The sequence below is a fragment of the Eublepharis macularius genome, chromosome 13 (assembly GCF_028583425.1).
Source record: "Eublepharis macularius isolate TG4126 chromosome 13, MPM_Emac_v1.0, whole genome shotgun sequence".
In the NCBI taxonomy this organism is placed as follows: Eukaryota; Metazoa; Chordata; class Lepidosauria; order Squamata; family Eublepharidae; genus Eublepharis; species Eublepharis macularius.
In genome coordinates, this window is record NC_072802.1 from 47,177,441 (window position 1) to 47,203,888 (window position 26,448).

The 26,448-nt window shown below is 40.6% G+C and overlaps 1 protein-coding gene across 2 annotated transcripts in view; it reads left to right on the forward strand.

The window, feature by feature from the left end:
• The first annotated feature begins 4,499 nt into the window (after window positions 1–4,499).
• PISD (phosphatidylserine decarboxylase) overlaps window positions 4,500–26,448 on the forward strand; it is a 66,806-nt gene continuing 44,857 nt past the window's right edge. Inside the window, exons 1-3 of one of the 2 annotated variants that reach the window (XM_054996316.1) lie at window positions 4,500–4,977; window positions 13,656–13,753; window positions 23,008–23,183. In XM_054996316.1, coding sequence (XP_054852291.1) covers window positions 4,913–4,977; window positions 13,656–13,753; window positions 23,008–23,183 — 339 coding nt within the window. In that variant the 5' untranslated portion in view covers window positions 4,500–4,912. Of the gene's footprint in view, window positions 4,978–13,655; window positions 13,754–23,007; window positions 23,184–26,448 lie in introns of those variants that run through there. The other variant, XM_054996318.1, reaches the window with a different exon arrangement.

The following is a 26,448-nucleotide window of genomic DNA, read 5'->3' on the forward strand; positions in this document are numbered from 1 at the left end:
AGAAGAGGAAAATTATAACTTTAATGAACAGAAAGCATAAAAACAGCATGGATCATGGCGTGACACCACCAACACCCATCAGTCATGGATGCCACTGCCATATTAGCTAAGCCAAAATACACACAGCCTCTGTGATGTCACCATGCCCTACAAAGCATTCAAAAATACATTCTGCCCTTGTGTTAATCACTGAGGCATATCCATCAGAAGCCCAGAAACTGCCATGTTTCATGCAGATGGGCTTCAAATCCCACTATATCACGCAAGATCACAAACTATTATTCCTTTGATAAAGTGACACCAGAGAAAGATGGAACAATAGTTCAAATAGCTCACTCAGCATCTGAATGAGAACCCTCCTCCCACAAGGAACCCAGGGCCTCCCCAGACAAGTCTTCCAGCCTAACATAGTATCACCTCTGAGAAAGAAGAAGCATTTGTACAAGGAGGGGGAATGGAGGCAAATAAAAAGACTTAGCTTAGGTGAAGCAAGCCTATCACCTCCAAAAGTGCATAGTGAGAAAAGCATCATGATGGAAAGCAAGAACTGGAAGGTTGAGTTCTGCCACAAAGAAATGTGGTCATGATAAAAAGCCTTTTTAGATCGCCAGGAAACAACATGAAGAGAGAGAACTAGAACCCACGCCTCATATGCCCTATAGACAAAGCAACTCTCAAACCATACAGCAGCTTAACAGGGAATCTGGTACCTTCCATTGGTGCTGGTGACAAAATCAGCTGTAAGTAGCACAATTGTAAGAAATCCCTGTCAAATAGCACATATGCAGTATACATGAGATTCTGAATCACCAGGCAAAGACTAGAAGGTGACCTTCCCCACAGGCACAGCTGAGAGGGTGCATTCTCAGAACCACTTAGTGGGAAGCCTAAATACCATTAATTTTGGTTAACACCCCATCCAGCTATACCTCCCCTAGGCTTAAAAGGCTGATTATGTTTTTCTGCTTGTCTGGCAAAGTGGGTTTGGCTTACAAATACTGCTGCCACAATAAATTTTTCTAGTCTTTACGATAAAAGATTGTAATTTTGTCTGTAGCAAACTAGCATGGCTATCCTTCTGGAATTTAAAGTACAGGATATCCACAAGAAACCTTTACAACTTTGAATAATTAGAGCTTCCAAATGGGGTCATATAACATAATGTAGTTTTTTGCATATGGAAAAAGCAACTCAGATAATTTATTATAGCAATTTTTTGTGTTCTGGAGCTTCAGAAAGCCTCATGCTGCGCAATAAATGGAACAGGGACAGGATGGAAATACTATTTGCAGACTCACGCATGATCACTATGTTGTAGCACAGTGGTTAAGTGGTTGGGCTTTGAGTCAGCATTCTGCTGGTTAAACTCAGTACTGCCATGAACTCTGCAGGTAGCCTTGAGTAAGCCATTCCTCACAGCCCCAGCTTCCGAGATGTATTGTGGGGGCAATAATCACTGACTTTGTTTACTGTTCTGACAGTGGCACCAATATGTCCTGAAGGGTGATATATAAAGACACTGTTGTTTTTGTTAAATCAAAAAGAGTCCAGTAGCACCTTTAAGACGAACCAATTTTATTGTAGCATAAGCTTCCGAGAATCAAGTTCTCTTCGTCAGATGCCTGATACAGAGACTGGTCAAATACAGAAGAGGAGGAGAGAGAAGAGGCAATTAGGGGGAGGAAGGGGGAGGGTGCAATCAAAACATTCCTTTGCTAGTATATGTAAACATCTCCTTTTAGTGTATCAGTTGGCTTCAAAGGAGTTTGCCCTGTTAGTTTGGTCTAGCTGTTTGGCTGCTACAAACTAACAGGGCAAACTCCTTTGAAGCCAACTGATACACACACTAAAAGAAGATGTTTACATATAGTAGCAAAGGAATGTTTTGATTCCACCCTCCCCCTTCCTCCCCCTAATTGCCTCTTCTCTCTCCTCCTCTTCTGTATTTGACCAGTCTCTGTATCAGGCATCTGATGAAGAGAACTTGATTCTCGAAAGCTTATGCTACAATAAAATTGGTTAGTCTTAAAGGTGCTACTGGACTCTTTTTGATTTTGCTACCACAGACTAACACGGCTAACTCCTCTGCATCTGTTGTTTTTGTTGTTATTATGGGGCCATTTTTCTGCAGTGAACCATCAGCAATACTAATTACCTAAAGATGTTGCAAAATCATGTTTTTGCCCAGTTGCCTAACCTTGATCAAGTGATTTTCCAGCAAGATGGTGCTCTACCACATTGAGGGAGTTTCATGATTACCTTTATGCAACATTGGTCAGGCCATTGAACCAATAGGGGTGGTCCAATTCCAGGCCTCCTTGTTCTCCTGACATTGCCCCATTAGACTTCTTTTTCTGGAAATATGTCAAGGACATTCTGTACCAAAAGTAAACACAATCGAAGCGCTAGGACAGATCATTGATACTGTTACAACAGTAGATGCAAGTATGCTTGAACAAACCTGGAATTACAGTATTGATTTTTTTCCAGGCAACAAGGCGGAGCTCATGTCAAAGTGGAATTTGTATAACTATGTAAAAACAAACTTTTAAATAAACTTTCAGATATGCTCTAAACAATAAAGCAGACTTCATTAATATACATGTTTTCTTTCAATATTTATTGTGATTCAAAGTTGTAAAGATTTATTTGGTTACACTCTTTGTTTTATTTCAAACATCTTCTGTTTCCACACCCTTAGAAGTCCTTGAGAAGCAAGTTTTTCCAGATTATTTTTACTAATTAAGCAGATTAATGGTTATAAAATCACATTAATCATCCAACAGCAGGTGAAGATTGCTGATTGAACTGGCAAAATGGGACACTGCAACATCTCTGTAACACAATTTGGACTAAAATATCAAACAATAACATTCCAGCAATGTTGATGGCACAAAAAACTCTTCAGATTACATTGTATTTGCACTCTTGAACTGATCTAATGCGACGTCTCCTGGGTTCAGCTGTCAGATGGGTAAAGTCAGAACATGTTCTTCAGAATGGCTTCAGACATTACCCCTGGTTTAAAGGGAACAGGATGTGCAAGGTTCCTCTGCACTGTGTAATGTCTGGATGAAAATCACTGATGTGTACAAAGACAATGGACCTAAGCGTGTGGTCTTGTATACTTACACCCACGTTAGTTATTACTTAGTGATATCCTGAATACAATGTACTCACTGTAATACAATAAGAGTTATTAAAGAACATCAAAAGGATGGATTCCTGTCCAACCCACTTCTTTCTGTGTACACTCATGGATGAAGTGGGAATTTCTAGTATATGTTAATGATTGTGAATACTATATCAGGGTAGTAGATACTTTGAATTAAGTATTCCACTAAAAAAGGATGCAGAGAAGTTAGCTGTGTTAGTCTGTGGTAGCAAAATCAAAAAGAGTCCAGTAGCATGCTATAGTATATGTATAGTAGAAAGACACACAAACCATGTAAAAGTACAAGGATACCTTTTAAAGTGTCAATTATGGGTGAGAGTGGGATAACTTTTTATATATTTATTTATTTAAAAAATTTCTATGCCAGCCTTTCCAACCAAATACAGGGACCCCAAGGCGGCGAACAACAAGACATTAAAAAAAATCCCAACATTCAAAACATTTAAAATATTAAAACATGTTTAAAGATGATGCAAACACACATAATTTAAAACAATTAAATTAAACACACCAGCAGGGAGGATGGCTAATAAAAGCTAAGGGGAGAATCCATACAGTAATCAGAGTAATATTCAACATAATGCTCGGTGATGAACATGACTTCTCCCCTTCTAAAGCCAACCTGAACTTTATTTGGAAGTTGATTTTAGTTACATTTCAAGCAAAAAGATTTACACTTTTCATTTCTACACTAAGAGGTACCATATGCAAAACTAGTGAGGCTACTTTTATTTACCAATCCTGTTCCTTTGAAAACCGCCACACACAAATTTAGTAAATTTAGGGAAGCTTTCCCCATCACTTAGATTCATGCCAGGAAAAGTTTCACTTACTAAACAAGACACCAGAACAAAACCCTACGGAAGCCGTACATGGTATTACAGGGGAGCTGACATCTGATCTTGTGTGTAGGTCAGTCTGGCCACACATCTGCACCTGATGGGTAGTAACACCCTTAATGTTTAAAGAAACAATTCACACAGGCGTTTGAGGAGTGCTGGAGAAGTCAAACGCCCCAGCATCACACACTATACCAGTAATTCCCCAACATGGCACTTCTGGGTACCACAATACCCACCAATATGATTCCCGATGCCCACTTGCCCAAAACAGAGAGCCAAATGCCAGCTTTCTTCCATTTTATTAGAGCAGGAGGTGCTTCAGAACCTAGGCATACGGATCAGCAGCGAGGGCCCATTTGAAAATAGCTGGCCGCTGCTGCCACCATTCTAGAAAAATGTTTGGCTCGGGACCCACCCCAACCATCTTTTGTAATTGTCCCCCATGGCAGCCATTTTGGAGTGGCACCCACCCTTTCTCAAAATTTCTTAAACTTCCCACAGGATCAATAAAGTTTGCGCTGATAACCTAGCCTAAGAGGGGAGGTAGCTCGGCCCTATCTCTGGCAGCGGCATCCGAGACCCTGACCCAGCGCTGGCATTCTAGAAAGTCGTGTCCCCTTCCACCTTTCCCCTTCCATCGCAAAGGCAAAAGGGCACCCTCGCCTTTATTGAGGGGAGCCTCTTGCTGGGCTCAGGCGGAGGCAGTGCTGAGAGGAGGCCGCTCTCCGTTGCGCCCGCCTCCTTCTCGACATGGGTCCTCCCGCTTTCCCTGGCGGGCGGGGGAAAAGCAAGGCCGGGTGGCTGGGAGGAGGTGGCGGCGTGGTGTGGAGCGAGCGAGGCAGCGGCGGCAGCGGGTGGCTGAGTGAGGAGGAGCAGCAGCAGCAATAGCGCAAAGATGGCGGCGGGGTTGTCCCTGAGGCTGCTGCGTGGGGGGGTCGCGCTGAGGACGAGCGGCAGCAGGTACCACAATCCCTCCTTCAGTCGTGGGGGAAGAGAAAGAGAAGGAGGAAGGGGGCAGGGCCTACTCTCGGCTGCCGGAGCGAGGGGGAACGGGACGGGGCGGAGACGTCTGCGGCGCTGGCAAGGGCAGTCAATCGCCGCCGACCGTGTGAAAGGGATAAGAGGGTCGCCGTTTTGCGTCCGGGTTGTCTGCAGTAAGAGAACCGCGTGGTCCTCTCAGATTCCTGCCCATGTTTTGTCAGCCGTTGCCCCACTTGCACTGTGGCTGAGCTTTGACCCCCCGCATCCCCACAACGTTGCCTCAGGTCCTCTGTCCAGTTTAGCAGTTTGGTCGGGAGATATTCTTCACTGTCAGAGATGAAAGCGTGGAGAAGTGACTGGGGAGGGGCTGACACGAGACGAAGAACACACGTCTCAGCCCTGATGCTGAAGTTAGGTCATTTTCGGTGCAATCCTAAAAAAAGTTACTCCAATCTGTGGTGGTAGAGAGTGCCATCAAGTCATAGCTGATTTATGGCGACCCCTGGTGGGGTTTTCATGGCAAAAGACTAACAGAGGTGGTTTGCCATTGCCTGCCTCTGCAACCTTGGTCTAAGCCCATCAAAATCTTAGGGTTGTACTGTTTCTCCTCCATGCTTTTATGCTCCCACTCCTTCAATGCGTTGAGGAAAATCTTATAGTCTGAAGCACACTTATATAAGAGTTCAACTGAACTTGGAGGAACTTCACGGATCTGTTAACATGAATAGGGTTGTACTATTGGTCTAGATGGGCAACCGTATTAGTATTTTGTTGCAGAATAAAAAAATACGTTTGATGATGTGAGCAGTGTCTCACATAAATTTACACTGGAATAGATTTTGTTAGTCATTAAGGTACCACTGGACACCTGTTTAATTCTGCTGGTATCTGTCTAATGCATTTTTATCCAGCCCTTGTGCTACCTGCTTCTCACTTTATTCTCAAAACAACCCTGGGAATTAGCATGGGAGTCCAGTGATACAAAGGGAGTTTTGACTCTTGAAAGCTCATATCCTGGAAATCTAGCTGTTCTTTAAAGTGCTACTGAACCTGAATCTTGCTCTTCTACTACAGACCTATCTACCTGAAACAGTGATATCTTATAGTTTTACAGTTTAACAATTTTAGTCTAGCATATGTTTTTGTGGAATACAGCCCACTTTAGATGCTAAGACATCTGGGCCGTTTCCAGACGGCTTACCTGCACCCGGGACTTCGCGCCACATTTCGGATCGCGCTGGGGAAAACGCGAAATATCCCGTTTTCTCGCGCGAGTTTTGCACGATGTTGCGCAAAACTCACGTGAGAAAACGCGATATTTCGCATTTTCCCTGGCACGATCTGAAACGTGGCGCGACGTCCCGGGTGCAGATAAGCCATCTGGAAATGGCCCTGGAATAAAGTTGTGTTTATTTCTGCAGCAGTAGACTAGCACAGCTAATACAACAGAACCTAATCCTAATCACATTTTTTTCATAATTTTATTAAAGCTATGATGAAATGGTTGTAGTAATATATAAATATAGGCTTAACCCTTGCTGTCATCATCATAACAGAAGCTAACCTCTAACTCCAACCTAACTTTCCCCATTTTCTCTTAATTCCATGATTGTTTTAAAATGCTTAATTCATCGGAATATTGGAGCCACTGAAGAAAACAGTTGGTTAAAAAATTAATTCATCCACCACCATTGAATTGTGTAATGTTAAATTCACATATAAACAAGCAACCACAAGAACTTCATGCTATTTATTTTTGTCATGCAACAAAACATTCTGGTGCAAAATGATAAACTTTGTATTTCTGCTGAGATTCTCTGAGAGACATTTCAATAAAATCATTGATTATAACATTCGGTACCACAGTGATATTTCTAAGCACTATAGCAACCTGGTGTCTAGGATGTGGCAAGTGTGGGATCAAACTGCATTAGTAATGGAAAACTTATACAGCTACTATCCAAGTGTAAGAAATTACTCGGGTGGCTGCTCAGGTACTTTTTGTTGCAGCAAGGACTTCTGCTCACAGAATGTAACTTTTGTAGTTTTTCCTTCCCATGGCAGCCCAGAATGGCCCCTGAAATCCTGCTCCTGGGAGAGGGGTCTCCCAGGAGCAGGATTTCAGGTACTAATCTGCAGGAAGGTCATGAATGTCATATTCAGCGTGCAGATGTTCCTGTGCTAGGAAATGTGCTGTTGGATGCACCCCACTTTCTAGACAAAAAGTATACATGCATTTTAAATAGTCTCATCATATCAGAAAACCTCATGGAAGTAGTGTAATACCTCTTCTTAGGAAAAGCCAGTATATCACAACATTTATGTGCATCAGAAAAACAGTGAGAAAGCTTTTGAATTCTTTTGTTTTTTAAATTGTGGACCAATGTAACCTTGGTTGTAATGTAAGCTCTCTAATTCCAGAAAAAGGCTCGTCGCTCACTTGTTTAAATGACTGCAGTAGTGATAGTGAGTGTGCCACTGCTTCTTCTGAGAGATGCACATAAGGCCTTGCTCTCTCGAGTCAAGTCACTGAGGACAGAATAGCAAAGCTGGAACTTTGATCTGAATGACCCTCTCCTACGTCTTCTGTGAGTTTGTTACTCTTTATAGCTCAGAGGGTTGAACTCTGAATAACCCCACTACTGCAGTCAGGTCAGTGAGTTGATATAGATGGGCTCTGAATGTTAAGTCATTGGGGGCAGAAAGACTAGACTTAATCACCCTGCCCCTCTCATAAACTCTCTTATCTCAGGTGACTGGGAGCAGAGGGGATCAGGTTTTCAGTGTTCTTTTTTCAACATCCTTAAAATCATTTAAGAGCACAGAATTATCCCTTGCTCTAGCCTTCCTTGCACATCTTAGGGAGGACATAGAATTCTGGCCTGCCATGAACTCAAGACTTGGTAGGTTATGCCAAACTATCAAAAGTAGAATACAAATTCTGTCATTTGTAAAGACACATTGTTGACATGAAAATACTGTATAAAAGACAAGGCATTAGAATCTTATTTTATTTGTCCTTAGCACAACCCTGTTAAATAGCTCACTATAATTTAAGTTTCATAGCTAGGATTCAGAAGCCTAAATACAGTAATGTGCCCGGGTTCAGTACCATCTGTTGAACTACACTGCTCATTGATAAGTTATTCAGAATGGGAAGATGACCATTCCTTTTCTTTTTTCATACAGTGCACGAACATATACACATACTTGTAGTCTGTGATCTGTTAATTCAAAATGTCTGTGCTCAGGGCCAAATCAAAGGTTACTGGCGCCCCATGAGGAACAATTTTCTGGAGCCCCTTGCATGCATGCACAGATCACAGGTGAATGAATCTTTTCATATAGGTTTGCTCGTGTGGAGGGCATTCCTGATATAAATAGAAAACGGGTTTCAAAGCAGATTTCCAGTGCAGAGGTGAGAAATCAGTGCTAAGAAAAAATGTCAAAAGCTCTTGATTTTAATTTCTGTTGGTCAAGGAGTGCTACATCCTTTTATTTTTTTTACTTTTTATTTTAAATTTTTTCAAAATTTTTACTGACAACAAATAAACAAATAAGAGATAACTATATAGAACTAGAATAGATTATTTCCATGGAACAAAGAGGAATGTCTGGTTTACCAGAACAAAGTGCTAAATCCTTTTCTTTTGTACTTAGTGTCTGAGGTGAATTTTTTTTTTGTTAAGGCTCTTTATCCCAATAATGAATGACATGTCTGGAACTTAAGGAAAAGTTATTACTTATTAAATAGTCTTTAAAATGCTCTTTTGGGTTTTGTAGTAAGAACTTCTAAAAGCTTCCACTTTAAGAGACTTTTGAAAGTCTTCTAAGCTTTCTCTGTTTCATAGGGTATTCTCACATAGTTTTTTTAGTTCTGTCTGGTGGGTGTTGGCAATTTGTTGTGGGCTTTTTTGGTCCTGTTTTATTGTGTATTTTGGTTTATCTTTTCTAAGTCATCCTGGACATATGGAAATGTGGGATAGACATGTATAACCTTTATAATTGACTGGCAGTAATTAAAGAGTGAATCACTTGGCAGTTCTGAAACAAAACGGTATATCTGATTACATCTGATTCATAATCAAATGAGTAGGGCTGTGGCAAGATCAGGCTAGGTGTGATGGTGGCAGATCTGCCACAGTCTTCTTTAAAGCAAGTGCTGGTACTCACCTTGTTGTTAAAAATCACAAATACGCTGCTGTCAAGCTTAGCTTGTCTTTTACGGTCACCAAGCTGCCAAAATGGTAATTCGACCTGCCATTGGACATGCAGTGGTCCCATCTAATGATTTTGCCCTCATCTTCAGGCCAAACTAAAGGTTCAGTGGTAAGAACTGCAAAAAGGCCAGGACAGTAATAAATTCCTTGAAATCAATACTGTATTTATGGCTAAATTAGTATCTTAGAAATTGCATAAAAGAAGTTCTGGCTTGAATAGGATTAGACATGGAATCCATAGCCATCAATAATGGTGGCCTGGTGGGGGTGTGCCTTGTCAGTGTATCTGTCGCACTGTTCCCTTGACAGTCAAACATGTACTGCTTAAATGTCTCCTTTTCTTGTCTATTTGCAAAACCATCTGATGGGCACCATGTGGACCTAACTCTTCTTCTTGGAGTGGCTGCTAAATGATATGCTGTGAGGACTGTCTGCTAGCTACACTCTTAAAGAACATGAAAGCCATTAGGACTAGTGATCTATGAAATTTGACTTTTTAAGTAAAAGTGCAAATTGTACAACCTTGTTGAAAAGCTATCTAAAATATGATGCAATATAGCTGATATACTGCTGTGCCAAAACCCCTTTCCAAACTTGGCCTCAGAGTCTGTAATATGAATAGGCTTCCTGGCATGGGAAGATTACTTGTTGCTAGTGACAAGAACATACTGATCTCCTTCTGTGGAGTTTGTAATATGCAAGCCTAGTTAATTAGTATATTTAGTCTTAGTGAAGATATTCCTGTGGATATATTGTCAAATAGCTTCTTAAATGCATTTTTCAATAAACAGAGGAAATATATTTTGCTTTATATATATTCACTTATGAGAACTGTTATTCAGCTCAGGTTTGTACAGAGGATAGAGTGTTTGTATTCGATAGAAGGTAGCAGTGTTCAACTCCTTATTTAGCTGTGGACTTACAAGGTGGCCCAAGGCAAGTGGATATCTCTTAGCTCCCCATTTGTAGATTGTATATTAAGGATCTTTTGCAGTATAGCTGCACAAGTGATCAGGGTAAGAATTGTAAAATGCTACCATAGCCTGGAATCCAAGGCTGAGAGATGCAGACTGAGATGGGCTTGATTCTCAGAATCTCCCATTGAGTTCCAGGGGGTCACACAGTAACCCATCTATCACCTGGAACATAGTAGGAGCTTCTGAGGTTATACAGAATAGAGATCCAGAGGAGTTAGCCATGTTAGTCTGTAGTAGCAAAATCAAAAAGAGTCCAGTAGCACCTTTAAGACTAACCAACTTTATTGTAGCATAAGCTTTCGAGAATCACATCTGATGAAGAGAACTGTGATTCTCGAAAGCTTATGCTACAATAAAGTTGGTTAGTCTTAAAGGTGCTACTGGACTCTTTTTGATTTTACAGAATAGAGAGTGGCATTACTCCTCTACCCCTAGAGCATCCCTGATAGTGATGTATTCTCTTCCCACCTCCATCTCATTAGAGGTGTTTCTAGTTTCCTTTTTCATTCAACACTTCCTTCCTGACATAATTACAAGCATTTTGTTAGCTGTTTATATACAAGCCAGTTCTTGGATTCCCTCTTTTTATCGTACTGTAGTATGACCAAGTGACTACATCTAAAGCAGAGCAATACATATGTGATTTAGTTTTAAGTGACCTACATTTAATTATATAGGGCAAAATAACTTGAATGCAATGCAGGAGAAATTGGTAGGGCAAAATTAAATGTAGTACATTAGGAATAGTTTTAGCTAAGTGCATAGAATCTGCTCTAGTATATTAGTTTCTTGCTTAGATACTGTGATCTTTTTTTGAAGCAAAACCAAGGGGGAGAGTGGATCAAGCGATCATGTTCCACTTGGTCTTGATAAAGTAGTTTTCCTTCCCCTTTAATTTTTTTTCTACTTGAGAGTTGATGGGTTTAAAATGGAAATGAACTCTGCTTCTAGGGTCAAGAGAGAAGGGACTTAAAAGGTTGGGGTTTCAGGTGTTCCTTCTGGTACTTTCTTTGTGCTAAATTTGTCACTGGTAAAGAAGAAACAAAGTGGTAGAGGCTCCATGGAAAGTCTGTAGTCTGCAAAACCTGTCTTTTTTCCTTTTGAAAAACTGGACAGAATTATAAAAATTGGCTTAAAAATAAGAGAATGTATCTCTAAACCTCCCTTCCAAGTAGATGACATTAAATTGCTAAAACATAACCAAAGGTAAGCTCTTTTCAAGTTTATTTGACTTCATTGGAATAGCTTTATGAAAACGCTTAATTGTCGTACTGACATCAGTGGGACATACATAACTTCATGTGAGTAGTAAACCATGTGTCCAAGGAACCTTGCAGGCCATGAAAATTTGCATTGCATACTCACCATTCCTCATGTCTCTTTCTCCTGGTTATAGTAGCATCTTAGCTCTGGAGTCTTCTGCTCCTAGCGGCACCTTCAGTCTGCTTTCTTTCTCACCATTAATCTGGTTAAAGAGTCTGTGCTACAGTTTCCTCCACTAGCTTTTTAACACACAGTGCTTAAGAACAAGAAGGGCTCTGCAGGATCAGACCAGAAGTCCACCTAGTCCATATTATTTCACAAAGCAGCTAACCACTTGCACTGGTGGGCATCAAATAGGGCCTAGAGGCCAAGGCCTGCCCCCGATACTGTCTCCTAGAACCGGCATTCAGAGGTTTGCTGCCTCTGTATGTAGAGGTTCGTTTTACTCACCATGAGTAGTTGCCATTGATGAAACCTGTCCTCCATGAATTTATCTACCCTTCCCTCTTTTAAAGCCTTCTGTTCTTGTGGCCATCACTACATCCACAGGCAGTGGATTCTACAGTTTCATTGCTCATTCAATAAAGAAGTATTTCCTTTTGTCAGTCCTTCCTGAATCCATTCCCCATCAACTTCAGGCGTGCCCCTGAGTTCTGGCATTATGAGAGAAGGAGAAATCGCTCTCTATTCACTTGCTCTACTTCCATAATTTTATAAGCCTCTATTATGTACCCCCTAGCCATCTTGTTATTTATAGAAACCCATAAATGTGTGTGAAGTTTTACAGAGTACAAGGAGACAGGCCCTGTAAAAAATTTGACAGGAGAAGTAGCAAATGGATGGCTGGGAGGCAGAAGCAAAGCTAAAGATAGAGGGATAACGAATGTGTGTTCATTACAATTACATTTGCTTATGCTTAGGTAAGGGGAATGAAGGGATTGTGCCAAGGTGGGTTTTGAAAATGTATGTGAAGAAAGTGAGAGATGTAGCATCATGCAGTGTTTGGGAAAGCCGTTCCAGGCATGGGGCAGCAAGGGAGAAAGGGTACAGTCATTTGAGAGCCAGTTTGGTGTAGTGGTTAAGAGCACGGGACTCTAATCTGGAGAGCCGGGTTTGATTCCCCACTCCTCCACAAAGCCAGCTGGGTGACCTTGGGCGAGTCACAGTTCTCTTGAGCTCTCTTAGCCCCACCCACCTCACAGGGTGATTGTTGTGGGGTAATAATAACACTTTGTAAACCGCTCTGAGTGGGCATTAAGTTGTCCTGAAGGGCGGTATATAAATCGAATGTTATTATTATTATTATTGAGGGAGGTGAAGACCTTTGGATGGCTGGGTTTGGTCGAACTGGAAGAGTGAGGGACAGGGTCATGGAGAGGGATGAATCAGGATATGGAACAGAGATAAGGGAGGAAGGAAGGCCATAGAAGGCTTTAAAGGTAATTATGGGGTGTTTGTAGTGGATAGATATAGGTCACCACTGGGTACAAACATGGGGTTATAAATAAAAAACAAACATCAAGGCCAAAAGGTCATGACATGCAGATAATACAGGTTGAGATCTAATTATGCAAAATTCAAATATAATCAAGAAAAGTGCAGACACCAATCACAGTACCTGTAATTGGCCATTTTCCTGGTTTTTCTAAGCTATTGAACATCTGTAATGGCTAAGGAATCCCAGGTTCAGCTCTTTGGGAGAGATTGTGTCAAGCCCCTTGATAAATTCTAATGCATTGCTTTCATGTTGAAGTCTCTTTTATTGCCCTTTTGCTGGGAATGGTAATTTCTAAATTCTCAACAGAGTATCAGGGAGGTTGAAATAACTTCCCATTGATTTTTGAATGTTGCCATTTGTCATGTCAGTTTTGTATCCATTTATTATTTTGTGTAGAAACTGACCCATTTGTCTTGTGTAAAGGGAAAGAGGGCATTGCTGAAATGTGACAACATGTATCACATTGGAGGATGAGCTAGTCAATGAACCCAAGATGGCATAGGTGTTGTTGCAGGGCCTTGTAAAAATATTACCTGGCTATATATGGGGATGGAGTTAGCATCTGGGTTTGTTGCAGGGTCTGGTCCCTTGGTCAGATAAGAAGAATTATTTGTACCTGGATATTCCTAATCAGACATACATGTTTGTATAAATGTGAGTCCATATTTTAATGTATTTTTCTTATTTTGTATGTACCAGTGCCACATTCAACAGTCATTTCCTGAAGCATGAGAACCATCCCATGAAGAAGATGTTGGTACTCTGGAGGCAGCCATTTTCCCCCTTCTTCCATGCTGGTAAGAGTCTTCATATGTTTTAGCTGAAAAGTTTTCAGCCAGAAGGTTGCAGTTGACTCTTCAGTAAAGCAGTTACATTTTATAACTACAATGAGAATGGATGTTGTATAGGGACTGGGGATTAGACAGAGTCCAGCTGAAAGGCTTAAAGAATTACCTTTATGTGCCAAGTAGCACCTTTTGCATATATTACTTTTCCTTTTTGTAGCAGTATTAAAATCTTGTCTTCGCCCAGAACTCAGGTGGCCTTAGGCAAGCAAGCCTCTCTCGCTCCGCCTCAGATCCCTCAATATACAATACAGGAATAACATATTACCTTACAGTGTTGTTGTAAGAATGGCTGGGATATCATATGTGAAACAGTTTTAGTATGTGAAGTGTTATATAAACATTAAATTATTTGTCACTTAACCATTTGAAACCCCAATGACACATAATGTTGGCAGCATGCAAATCTGATACCAGATAGATGTGTCAATATGCAGATTGCCCTGTTATCATTTACACTAATCCTTAATAGTATCATCAAATTTTGTAATATGTACTTGAAAGCCTTACATCTTTTTGATGTGATGAAGAGTTGTCACGAGCGGTGGCACAAAATAAACAGTGCTTCTTGAAATTGAAATTTGCTTTGAAATGACATGCATATGCAAGAGTTGGATCCAGCAGAAAGGTCTGGAGAAGGAGTTGGTAGATGTTTCTCTGCCCCCTCTGTAATTAGCCTGCTGTTTGCTCTGATAGTTCTCTCTGAGGATTGGGCGAATCTCACAAACAAAACCACTGCATTACAGCAGGCTGCACCAATGAGGGGGAACTAGGAAAAATGCTTCTTCCTCTGTTAGCACCTTGCGTATTATATACCAGGTAAAATGCACCCACTTACTGGCTTGTTTGATTGATACAGTTACCATTTTCTCTGTGCAGTTTCACCATGAGGATTGTAAAGTTATTTAAGTAATCAATTAATCAAGATAAACAAAGCTGACAATGATGTGAAACAAACTATGGCTCAGTTGTACTATTCTCCAAACTATTATCCTATTATTCCTAACCATACTTTCTTGTGATATCTGAACTGTCAAACATTAGTTAGTGTCTTGCCTCCAAGCCAAGGTGTGCAAACCTATCTCAGATGTTGTTTCTTGGAATGCAGATATTGATCCTGGTGCCTGAAATATCTTTTTCCTCTTACTTGAACCGTCAGACCATAAGATTGTCTTGATTTTTTGTCCACATAACCAGAGTCCATCAGTGACTTATTAACATCTTTAGAAAATGTCTTCCTAAATCAGTTGCCATTATCAGAATACCTTGCAGCTTTTGGCTGTCTCTTTTAATTTCAATAATTCCAAAATTTTAAAGGTGTGAAGGAGAAACAGTTTATCCAAGACAGAACCACGTGTGATGAGTAGATGTTACATTTCTCACCCATAAAAGATGGCTACCAGGCTCCTTAATTTAGGCTATGGAAACAGTGGATGGTCCTTTTTATTTATTAGAATCATCCAAATATCGTGAACCAGTGAGCCAACTTTGATGCCTCCCTCCTCATTTTACAAAACAAGAAAACATTTATGTACTCTCACACAATTCTTAGGGATAATCACCTGAAAAACATTTAATGACAATTTTGAAACTGTCTCGCTAGCCAAATATTGTATGGCCCTGTATCCTAGTGGTGAAATGGTTGGGTAGTGAGTTAGTACTTTGCTGGTTGAATCCCACTACTGCCATGAGTTCAGCAGGTGGCCTTGGGTAAGCCAATCCTCTCAGCTGCAGCTCCCCAGCTGTATTGTGGGGATAATAATAATACTGACTTTGTTCACAGCACTGTGTGGGGCATTAATCTGTCTGGAAGAGTGGTATATAAGCACATTGTTATTATTACTGTTGTTACTATTTTGTACTTTCTAAAATAATGATTCCATCTTTATTATTTATTTATTTAATTATCTTGAACCCAATGGACCTTGTCTAAGGCAGCAGAATAAAAGATTTTTAAAAAAATCTCTGACTTGAATTTAACAGGGTTCCTTTGTCCTACAAAATATTCCAGGGACACTGATGTATCTTCCTATCCAGCAGATGGCAGCAGGGCAGTGTAAAATCTTTTAAGCTGTAGGAGATGTGAGATTAGTAGCCTGACATCCAAAAAGTGCCTTAGAAAATGAGTTACTGGCATCACATTTTAAAGCAATCATCCATACAAGATCGTTTTTATATTGTGATGGACGTCACCCTCAAAAATTATCTTGAAGTTCAGTTCAAGGTCATGTATCACTATGTGGCATAAATCAAGCAATTTTGGGGGGGGGTTGTTGTTGTGGGTTTGAAGGTCATGATCCAATTTGGACATTCTCTGCACCGAAATGAAGATAAAGGAATTCTGGCATCTTCCAAACTATAGCTATGATCATTTTTTCCCTTGCCTCCAGGAGTGGATGCCTCAGATCATAGCACGTTTAGGGCAATCATTCCACACTGCAGGTTTTTTATACAGGGCTTCCCATGTGTGTTTGACCTTACTTTACAAAATGTTTTGTTTGCAACATTTTTTTCCCTGGGTGTGTGTGCTTGTGCTGTTGTACTGCTGTGATGATGCAATGTTGCAGTCTATCAAAAATACTATGTTTGCACATACGCTATATCTCTGTGTTGTTTAATTAGTTACTGCCTCCAAGGCCCACCAACAAATCGTACGATGCCTTTGTTTATGGCTTTTAGTTACTTAGCTGCTTTCCTGCATTTGAGTGGTTGTTTTGATTGGCTGTGCTGTTCTCCCGTTTTTGAATTACGGGCAGTAAGTAAAGAATTCAGCATAGCTATGATTATCACCAGTCACAGAATTAAGGGGATATTGCTTTGGAAAATTATTGCTAAGGGCACCTTTATGCTCTTTTATTGTCCTGTCCTGTTCACCAATAAAGAATTTTGCTGTGTTTATACTCCTTACATCAAGATCAAGTTCATTATTACTATGCACAGTTTCATTTGCAGAACATGTGTGTGTGAGGGTAATGGTTAATGCTGAGGCAAGTTCTGCTTCAGAATCACCTGACCACCAATAAATCATCACTGATACCAAGAAATGCTTTTGTTTCTGCATTCTGATTTGTAAATTCTTAATTGTGAACTTCTGAACAGATCCAGTGCTTTAAAAAAAGGCACTGGTGCTCATAGTTACAATGCATTGATTTCTATCAGTTCTCCCCTCAGCAGTGGTGAGTTCTGCCACAAAACCATCCTGAATAGACCAACTACTGCGCTAGGCCATTGCTGACGGGTTTCCCTTTTGTTGGTTTCTGTAGAGGGCATGATGGACAGGATGAGGGTCCTGAGGATGAGAAGCACCCTGACTCTTCTCCTCATCCCAGACTGATAGTAAGGCAATGGTTTCCCTTTCTCGCAAGGAGACCCCATGCACTTCCACAGGCTTGCCTTTCTCTTTCTCTTTAGATTGCATGTCGAAAAGGAACCTAGCACACAATGCACGCTGAGTTTGAAAGTGGGGCCCAGGCACAGTGTTCAGGTGTGTTCTTACAAGGAATGTTTGAGGTGGCAGCAAAGAGAGGATTGTTCTTTTTGACATTCTGATTGGTCATGTCTGTTTGTTTAGTTCATGCACGGTATATCACTGTTTCAATATATCACTAGCATGCAATTTTTAAAAACCCATTCACCACCCTCCATGCACCAAAACAAAATGGTGAGGTGGGTAGGGCAATGAGAAATGGCACAGGTATTACAGACTAGCAAAAAAATGAAAATGCTGTTTCAGAGAAAAATATTAGGTGGAGGAAAACATGCCTTATTGCGCCTCCTGGATCTATCTGCAGCCTTTGACACAGTCTACTACTGTTGAGGCGCTTAGAAACAGAAGTGAGCATCAAAGGATGTGCTCTGGACTGGTTTAATCATTTCTCATGGAACGGACCCAAAGGGTTGCCATCGAAGATCAGCTATCCCCAGAACGGGAACTATCTTTTGGAGTTCCACAGAGCTCAACCTTATCTCCCATGTTATTCAATCTCTGTGTAAAACCTTTAGGAGAACTCATTCGCAGCTGTGGAGTTGGATGTCATCAATATGCAGATAACACCCAACTCTGTATCTCGCTATCCAGGTCCCTGCAGGATGCAGTAGAAATCTTAGATCACTGTCTGACAGCTGTGGTGAAATGGCTGAAAAATAACAAATTGAAATTGAACCCAGACAAGACTGAAGTGATGCTTGTTGGGAAGACAGAGGTCTTGAAAGGCATTGTACTCCTCACTTTTGATGGCATTCGTCTGACACTTGCATACTTGGTTAAGAGCCTAGCCTGGAAGATGGCTTCTTACCTCAACACGGCTGACCTGGCCACCTGGATCCATGCCATGGTAACATCAAAACTTGTCTATTGTAATGCACTGTACATTGGTCTCCCATCTGAGTTAACTAGGAGGCTCCAATTAGTGCAAAATGCTGCAGCTTGACTGTTAGCAGGAGCGAGCAGAAGCATGAACATCACTCCCATCCTACAGTCTCTCCATTGGCTACCTATCAATTACCGTGCTCAATTCAAGGTATTGGTTATTACATACAAAGCTCTTCACAGCCTTTGTCTTGCATACCTTCAGGATCGCCTCCCTCCACAGCAGCTTTGTTCATCTGAACAGGGTCTCTTGCAGCTGCCAGCCTGCACATGAGCAAAATCAACAGCAGCCCGTAAATAGGCCTTCTCTATGGTAGCCCTTACCCCGTGGAATGGCCTGCCTGAGGAGGTCAGGAGAGCGCCCACTCTCCTGGCTTTCCACAAACGATGCAAAACTGAATTATTCAAAAGGGCTTTTTACTCAGATAGGAGGGCGGTATTGTAGGGAGGGAGTCTCAGATGCTTCGCTAATGAGTTAGGGACCATAGATTTCACCATTATGTTGCCTAAATCTGTTGATTTACATTTGTACTCCTATATACTATCTGTGCTTCATGTTGTCTAATGTCAGTCCTAGAACTGATTATGTTTCAGCAATTCTTATTGGATCCTTGCTAATGCTATGTCTTTGTAAACTTGTATTTTATATATCCAATGGCATTGTCTATGGAAATGTTCTTGATACTGTATGGAAATGTCCTTGAAACTGATTGTACTAATCTCACACTATGTAATCTGCTTTGAGTCTCAGTGAGAAAGGCGGACTATAAATGACATACATACATACATACAGGTTTCAGAAAGAGCAGGGGAAAAAACCTAGAGAAAAGCCAGGACAGCAAGGGCTATGTAACTGTGTGGAAACGATGAAAAAGAAAAACCCAGTAACAAGATCTCTTTTGTCCTCGGTTAATAGTTACAGCCTGGCAGGATTAATATGTTTGTCATCTGGCATCATGCAGTTTGTCATCTGGGTTCATGCAGCATACAAATCTCTTGACATCTGAGTAATACCAATTTCATCTGATACCAGTGACAAGGTGGAGACTTCTTTCCATCACCACAGAAAGATGATAATATATGGATGCTTAACAAGTTCTCCTTTACAGATTTCATGCCAATAGGTATCATCTTCATTTTCTAACTATTCCATAGACCAGTGTGGACTAGTCGATCTTTGTTCTTATTCATGGTCATGCATTAACTCCAGAAAAGTGATGCTTGTGTATCAAGCCCACTGAGTTTTCAAAATGATCTCTTCAGACCATTCATTTAGATTGTATGACAGCCTTTGTAGAATATACTCCAGTGTATCAATCAAAGTGATGTCTGCTTTGCTTCTATGGTTGCTGCTGTACTCATACTGGAAGAATATATGAGCTTACTAACCAAACATCTGACATTAATGAGGGTTTCCCAAGGCATGGCCATTGATTCATGTGCATATTTTAAGGTCAGGTAAAGGTAAAGGTAGTCCCCTGTGCAAGTACCGAGTCATTACTGACCCATGGGGGGACATCACATCACAATGTTTTCTTGGCAGACTTTTTATGGGGTGGTTTGCCATTGCCTTCCCCAGTCATCTACACTTTATCCCCAGGAAACTGAGTACCCAGTTTCCTGGGGGTAAGGTCAGAATTATTGTGGACTATCCACTATTATAGTAATAATGTGGATTAGGTCTGCCTTTGTTGAGGTATTCGTCTGTCTTCCAATCTACAGAAGTGACATCTTGTGTACTAGAACATCAGACATCTGTAGCATTGAGCTAGTACCTGTATTATTAAGCTTTCTCTGTAGGAGTTTACCATCAGCTTTTATCTGTTTTCTATATTCTGTTTCTATGTTCTGTAATTTGAACAATTAAGCAAACTTCTGTTTTTCAGTGAGTCATGCAAATAAGAGCTACCATTTGTATTCTTCACTCATTAGCCATTAGCAAATAATCGGTGACATCATATGATATTGTATCTTTAATTGTCAGAAAGACCAGAGGTTCTGTGACTTGTGTAGCTGCTATTCTGAGCATGTCAGAACTCTTCAGCTAAATCAATTAGTTATGTTTTAGATCATCTACATTACAAGCATGTTAGGACAGTATGAATGCAGCTTCTTTGCTATCATTTTAAAGATATAATAGGTATTCTCCTGGTTGCATAATTACAAAAGAATTCTCTGTTTAAATAGTGCATATTTTTAAATATCTTAAAATTTGTCATTCCAAAATAGTTTATACACTGATTTTTTGTCAAAATTAAGGTGCTATAAAAACTTGGAAAGGACAGATAATATAGAACAAGTTTGTTCAGAAATGGCAATATCCCAAATGTATTTAGTATTTGTATATATTTTCCAGCTGTTTTGGGGCTCTGTTTTTAACTGTGTTTATTGGTTTTTTAAACGCTTATGATGTTTGTCCTTGCAGCTTATGCTATTTTATTAGCTACCTTGAGTTTGTGAAGATAAGGCAAGGGTATAAAAATTTTAAATAAATAAAGCATACCACTTTTCCTTTTGCTCAAAATAGCCAAAGGTTGTCTTAAAAATTCTGCTGTACATCTTTCCCTAAGAACAACAAAGGTATCATGGCCCTAACTTTACTGGGCAGCCTGATCCATAAAACCATGCTAAAATGTCATACAGAACAGATTCCCCCCCCCCCCAAATATTAAACAATGACCATTTTAGCTGCTATGCATGAGATTGCTTGGAGACAAGGGATCTCTGGGAGATCTTTTTTTAGCTAGTGCATGGAAGCTCTTGTCCGTGGCCAAGAATGCTGGTTAGTCTTATTGAAATGTGATGGTAGCTAGAATTGAAAAGCCTGAAATTAGCAAATTTTAGAGTTTAAAATATTTTAATTAAAAGTTTCTGATCCCTTTCCAAAATCATTTCCCAAGGTTACCTGCAAGAGCAACACTGTAACACTAGAACAATAGCAATTAGCATTAGAAAACCCAGATGTAGATTAAATAATTCAAGGCTGCCTTAACCATTGGAACCATTGATTGGAACCATTGACCTTTATAAATGAACGGCTGTACTGATTATCTGATAATTTGATGTTGTATACATGGAAACTACTTTGAGTCTAGGACAGAAAAGTGGTATAGAAATATTTAAAAGAAATGTTTACATAATATGAGCTTTTGTATGTTATTTTCTACTTAATCAGATGCTGTTGGAACTATTAATGTTTGGATCCAGCACTGTGGTGTTCAGAGTACTTGTATATAGACATGGGCATGAATCGAAATACGAATTAAATTTTGTGACAAATTAGGCTGATTCGAATTTCGTGAAACACGTTTTGTGGGGCTGCAGTTTTCATGAAATTCACAACTTTTGTGGCCAATTCATTCGATTAATGAATGATTTGTGATGCCAGACAGGCTGGTGCCAGTCAATTGATTCCCTAGGCAACATAGACCCGGAATGTCTGCAGACCTTTTGTTGCTATTGGAAACCCCAATCTTAGCCCACATAACCTTGATAGACAGCTCTCCCTGCCAACTGGAGAGCTTCCATTCTGCCCTATACAGCAAGGAGCAGAGGGGTTAATCCCCTAAGCAGCTGAGGAGATAGGCCTTCAGTAACCATGGGAACAGCAATCTCATCCCTCCAAACCCTGTTAGGCAGATCTGTCTGCCAACCAGAGACCTCCTGTTCTGCTCTATGAGAGCATTTCTTATATAAGGCACAGATCTCTACCTCATGCTTTTCAGTTCCACTAGACAGAGGGAGAGGGAGGACCTGTTGCTGGGATTTAGAGTGAGAGAGTGGAATCGGGAGCTTTTGGCTGGATTAGCTGCTGCTTTAAAAGAGACTGAAAAGCCTCTTTCTTATTTTCAGCTCTTGCCCTTTGCTTGGAAGGTTGTTGGGTGAGAGTCCCTTCTTTTCTCCGCTCCACCCAACCCCAGTCTCAGGGCATTGCCTGGCTCTGGGGCCCAGCTTGACTGAGGCCTACCTTTTTTCCTTTAATTTTCTTTGCTTATATTCTTATTTAGAGCATTTGTTCTTGCTGGTTTGTTGGGTGAGGGTGAGTGGAGGAGAGCCTGCTGAAGTCTCCCTGCAAGTTTGGCATCTCTGGGTATGAAGGGGCCATTGAAGTGCCCTGGGTTCTGACAAATCACGAAACTAATGATTTGTTTCATGAAACGGGACAATTTTGTGAAAGTTCGTGATTAGTGGAATGCAACGAAACACGAAACGCTCGGTTTTTCCCATTTAGTACCCATCTCTACTTGTATAGCTCACCTCTGTCGCTTGCATCCTAGCCTATGCTATTTTCCTATCAGAAAATCAGATCTAAGGCCCTGCTCTGAGTGGTGACAAGGCTTTTTCAGTGAGTGGCACAATCTTTGTAATCTTTTAGTTGTGAAGTAAAAAAAAGTCTTATTCTCTTCTTTATTTGGATGTTGTTTATCATTTTAAACTGTTGCTGCCGGTGTTTATGTTGTTATTGTGTTTTGTTTATTAGACTTTAAAGCTGTTTTGGGTTTTTTTAAAGAAGCTACTTTGAGCAGTTATGTGGAAAGGCAAGGCAGAAATGTTTAAAATAAATGTGAAACAATTCTGGTGTAATTTATGCAGCCAGTTTTCTGATGTGCTTGCAGAGTAAAGTTCTGAGAAGTTTTGAGTTGGGAATCAGCTCTTCTAGGAAGTGACTATTGATGCCACTCTTTGTCACAATTTCATTTGTACTTTGGGTCTCCATATGGGTCTCCATTTGTGTACATGGAGATACTAGTTACAGCATGAGCTTCCCTTTCTCTGACTTGATGCCTTTGAATGTCTGCCTGCTTTTTCCCTAAAGACCTGGCTTCTTGTGTTGCAGGTCAGCGGCAACTCCACACTGCACCAATAAGGGGAGTATTGCGGTTGCGCCCACTGCATTTTTTAGTGGCCACGGGAGGAGGTTATGCAGGATATAGGCAATATGAGAAGTATAAGGAGCAGCAGCTACAAACATTGGGCCAAGAGGCACCACCCAAAATTGCAAGTGATTGGGAGGTAAGTTCTTGAGGCTTTGTGCCATGTTCTTGTATTTCACGTTTATTCATAACAGAAAGACCAAGATGAAATGAGTGTTGCGATGCAGTGGTTAGAGCGTGAGGTAAACCCATGTTGCAGCCCCATTCACCTCTGAAATTCACTATATCCTGGCCAAGCCTACCTCTTATGGTTATTATGAGGGTTAAGTGCCACTTTGAGTTCCTTGGAAGAAGGGCAGGACACAACGAAGCTCTGTTAGTATTGTCTTCTGTTTGCACCTCTGACATATGCTTCATGCCTTGCCTTACTCTCACTGGGTGAAAATTCCCTTGCATTTATTCTGTGCTTGATAGCAAAGGTAGAGCAGAAGTAATTTTAGCCATTTCTTCTGTTCTTGTATTAGTACAAATAATGAAGAAAAATGTGGGGACTAAAATTAGTAAACGATTTTCCATTGCTGTTGAAGTAACTGTAGATTTTGTATTTGGCAGAGAAAACTGTATAACCTATCTCTGGAGTACTGGTAATGAGCTGCCAATGATACTGGGTAATGCAGTATCTGATATGATGTGATATCATACACTGGTGAACAAAATGGAATTTAAGAGGCCTGGGAAGATCTTGGTGTCTCCTTTAGCAGCAATTGTCTGAAGAGCCACTGCGTTAGTGAGACTAGCAGTAAAAGATTAGTTTGAGCCCTGGAGAGTAGCTTCAAGGACTCCCTACTGATAAGTAACTAAATAAGATTGGTATGATTTACTCAAATGCTTTCTCGTTTACTGTCAGCCGGATTCTGATAGCTAGTATGGTAGCTTAAGCTTTAAGCACTAGTGAATGATTCCAATTTAAAATAATGGCTGCCAAATTAGAAGTAGATTTGGAAAAGTTTGTTTTCCTTCTGTCTGCAAACAGTGCATTACAGTAGTAGTAGGTTCAAATAATACAATAGCTTGATTGTTCTTTTAATGAGAATCTGGTATCTCTTCTTGCTGACTTCTAAATTTGCAGTATTTTTCCTATGTGGTTTTTCATACCCTAGGTCACAAACTGCTGATAATTTTCCTCTTCCTTATTAAATTTAATTAAAATGATAAGAGACTAAGAGCATAGTTGGTGTGGGATATATAGCTGCCTCTTACCTGGGCAGAAATGGCTCCAGTGGGAAAAACAAGCCACCAGATAAATTGTCGAAGGCTTTCACGGCCAGAGAATGATGGCTGTTGTGGATTTTCCGGGCTATATAGCCGCGGTCTTGGCATTGCAGTTCCTGACGTTTCGCCAGCAGCTGTGACTGGCATCTTCAGAGGTGTAGCACCAAAAGACAGAGATCTCTCAGTGTCACAGTGTCACAGTGACACTGAGAGATCTCTGTCTTTTGGTGCTACACCTCTGAAGATGCCAGTCACAGCTGCTGGCGAAACGTCAGGAACTGCAATGCCAAGACCGCGGCTATATAGCCCGGAAAATCCATAACAACCACCAGATAAATGTTCCTGTAAATGGAAGAGGTGGTCCTTGCTAGTCCCCTGACACTTTCCTTTGTAGTTTTCAATTTTTCTCTGATTAGTTTATTTTTGCCCTGACCTTGTCAGATCTTGGAAGCTAAGCAGTGTCAGCCTTGCTTAGTAATTGGATGGGAGACCAGGGTTGCAGAGGCAAGCAGTGGCAAACCACCTCTGTTAGTCTCTTGCCATGAAAACCCCCACCAGGGTTTGTCATAAGTCAGCTATGATGTGACAGTAGTCTCCACCACCAGTTTATTTTTAGGAAACAATTTATTTCCATGAGTTCCCTCATGTTTTTTTTCTGAAGATAATTAATTGCCAATAGCTGAATTTCATCAGAATGCATCATTATGAATACAAGAGGGGATTAATGTTCATGCATTTAATTCGATGAAATTAGGTAAATCTGATGGACAGGATAGATATTTATCATAGGGACAGGTGATGCAGTAAGTATGAGCTTTTCAAAGAGCATTTCCTCACCAGGGCCACTGACTGTGTACAAAGTGCTAGAGATATCAGAGAAACAGTAGTCTTTCCCCCAGACAGGATAGCATTCTTGCCACATGGGTGTACATAAGGGAACCTTGACCAAAGGGCATGTTTGTGTACATGTGGTATGACCTCTTGTCTTGAGCTGTCTTTTGAAAGGAGAGATGGCAAACTGCTGGGCCTCTTAAGGTTTTTTTTCTTGTCTTCTAATCTAGGGCACTGTGATGGCCATTTTATTTCTGTTTATGTAAGAACTATGAGATGAAGAGTATCATCCTTCTTTTAAATGAGAACCATTGTGACTTCATATCCCAAAATGATGATATCTGTATTAGACAGTCATGATGATTTTGCATAAGTTGCAGAGTAATTCTAAGTGTCAGTTAGTGTCAATGTAATATCAGTTTAGTGTAATTGGTATCCTGTGTGCTAAGTGCTACCAGCAGAAAACTTTGAAGAGAAACCAATATCCTATTAACAATAAGGAACACAGCAATACACAAGAGTCCATGATGACATCACTGATATCTACCATGATGTATCATGATGTGGTGTGCACTGTTGATACATCAGCTGGGCATGGAAGGAACCCAAGGATTCCCTGGAACCTTTTTCTGACGTTGCCCTGTCCTAGTACACAGACATGATATAACTCAGCGGACATACCACAGCATCCTCAGCAGTTTGAACCATTTTGGCACAGCTATTATAAACTCTAAATGATGAACTCCACAAATTGTTGCAGATAGGGATATAAATTTGCATATACTACACACAAACACACAGCCTGCAAACCAGCCTTTTAACAGTGAAACACACAGGGAAGGAAGGATGCTTATTTGTAGCACATCACTCAATTACCTTCACAATTGACACAGCAGATTGTGAGAAATGCACATGAAGAACACATGGATAAAGGTTAAAGTCCTGCTGAGGAAACAGTTTCCCTGTGAGAGAAGAGTCACTTTTTCATTTTTGCCAAGGAGGGGGAAGGGAGATACTAGGACAAACAACAATTGAAGACGTAAGTGTGCATTTACAGTCTGCGTGCTGCACCCTCCTGAATAGTTCAGTGGGGAAAATCACAGAGATGGGAAACAGGAAGGAAATAGCATTTTGAGTCCCAAAATGCTTTGAGATTCACTTTTTGACGTCAACACTTTGAGGTTCACCATTTGGAGGAGATAGTATACTCACTGAGATTATACTTACCCATCCCCTTATAAAAGTTGCAGTGGAAGTCTGTCTGCAGTTTCTGTTTGTGGTGTTGCTCATGATTGTACTCT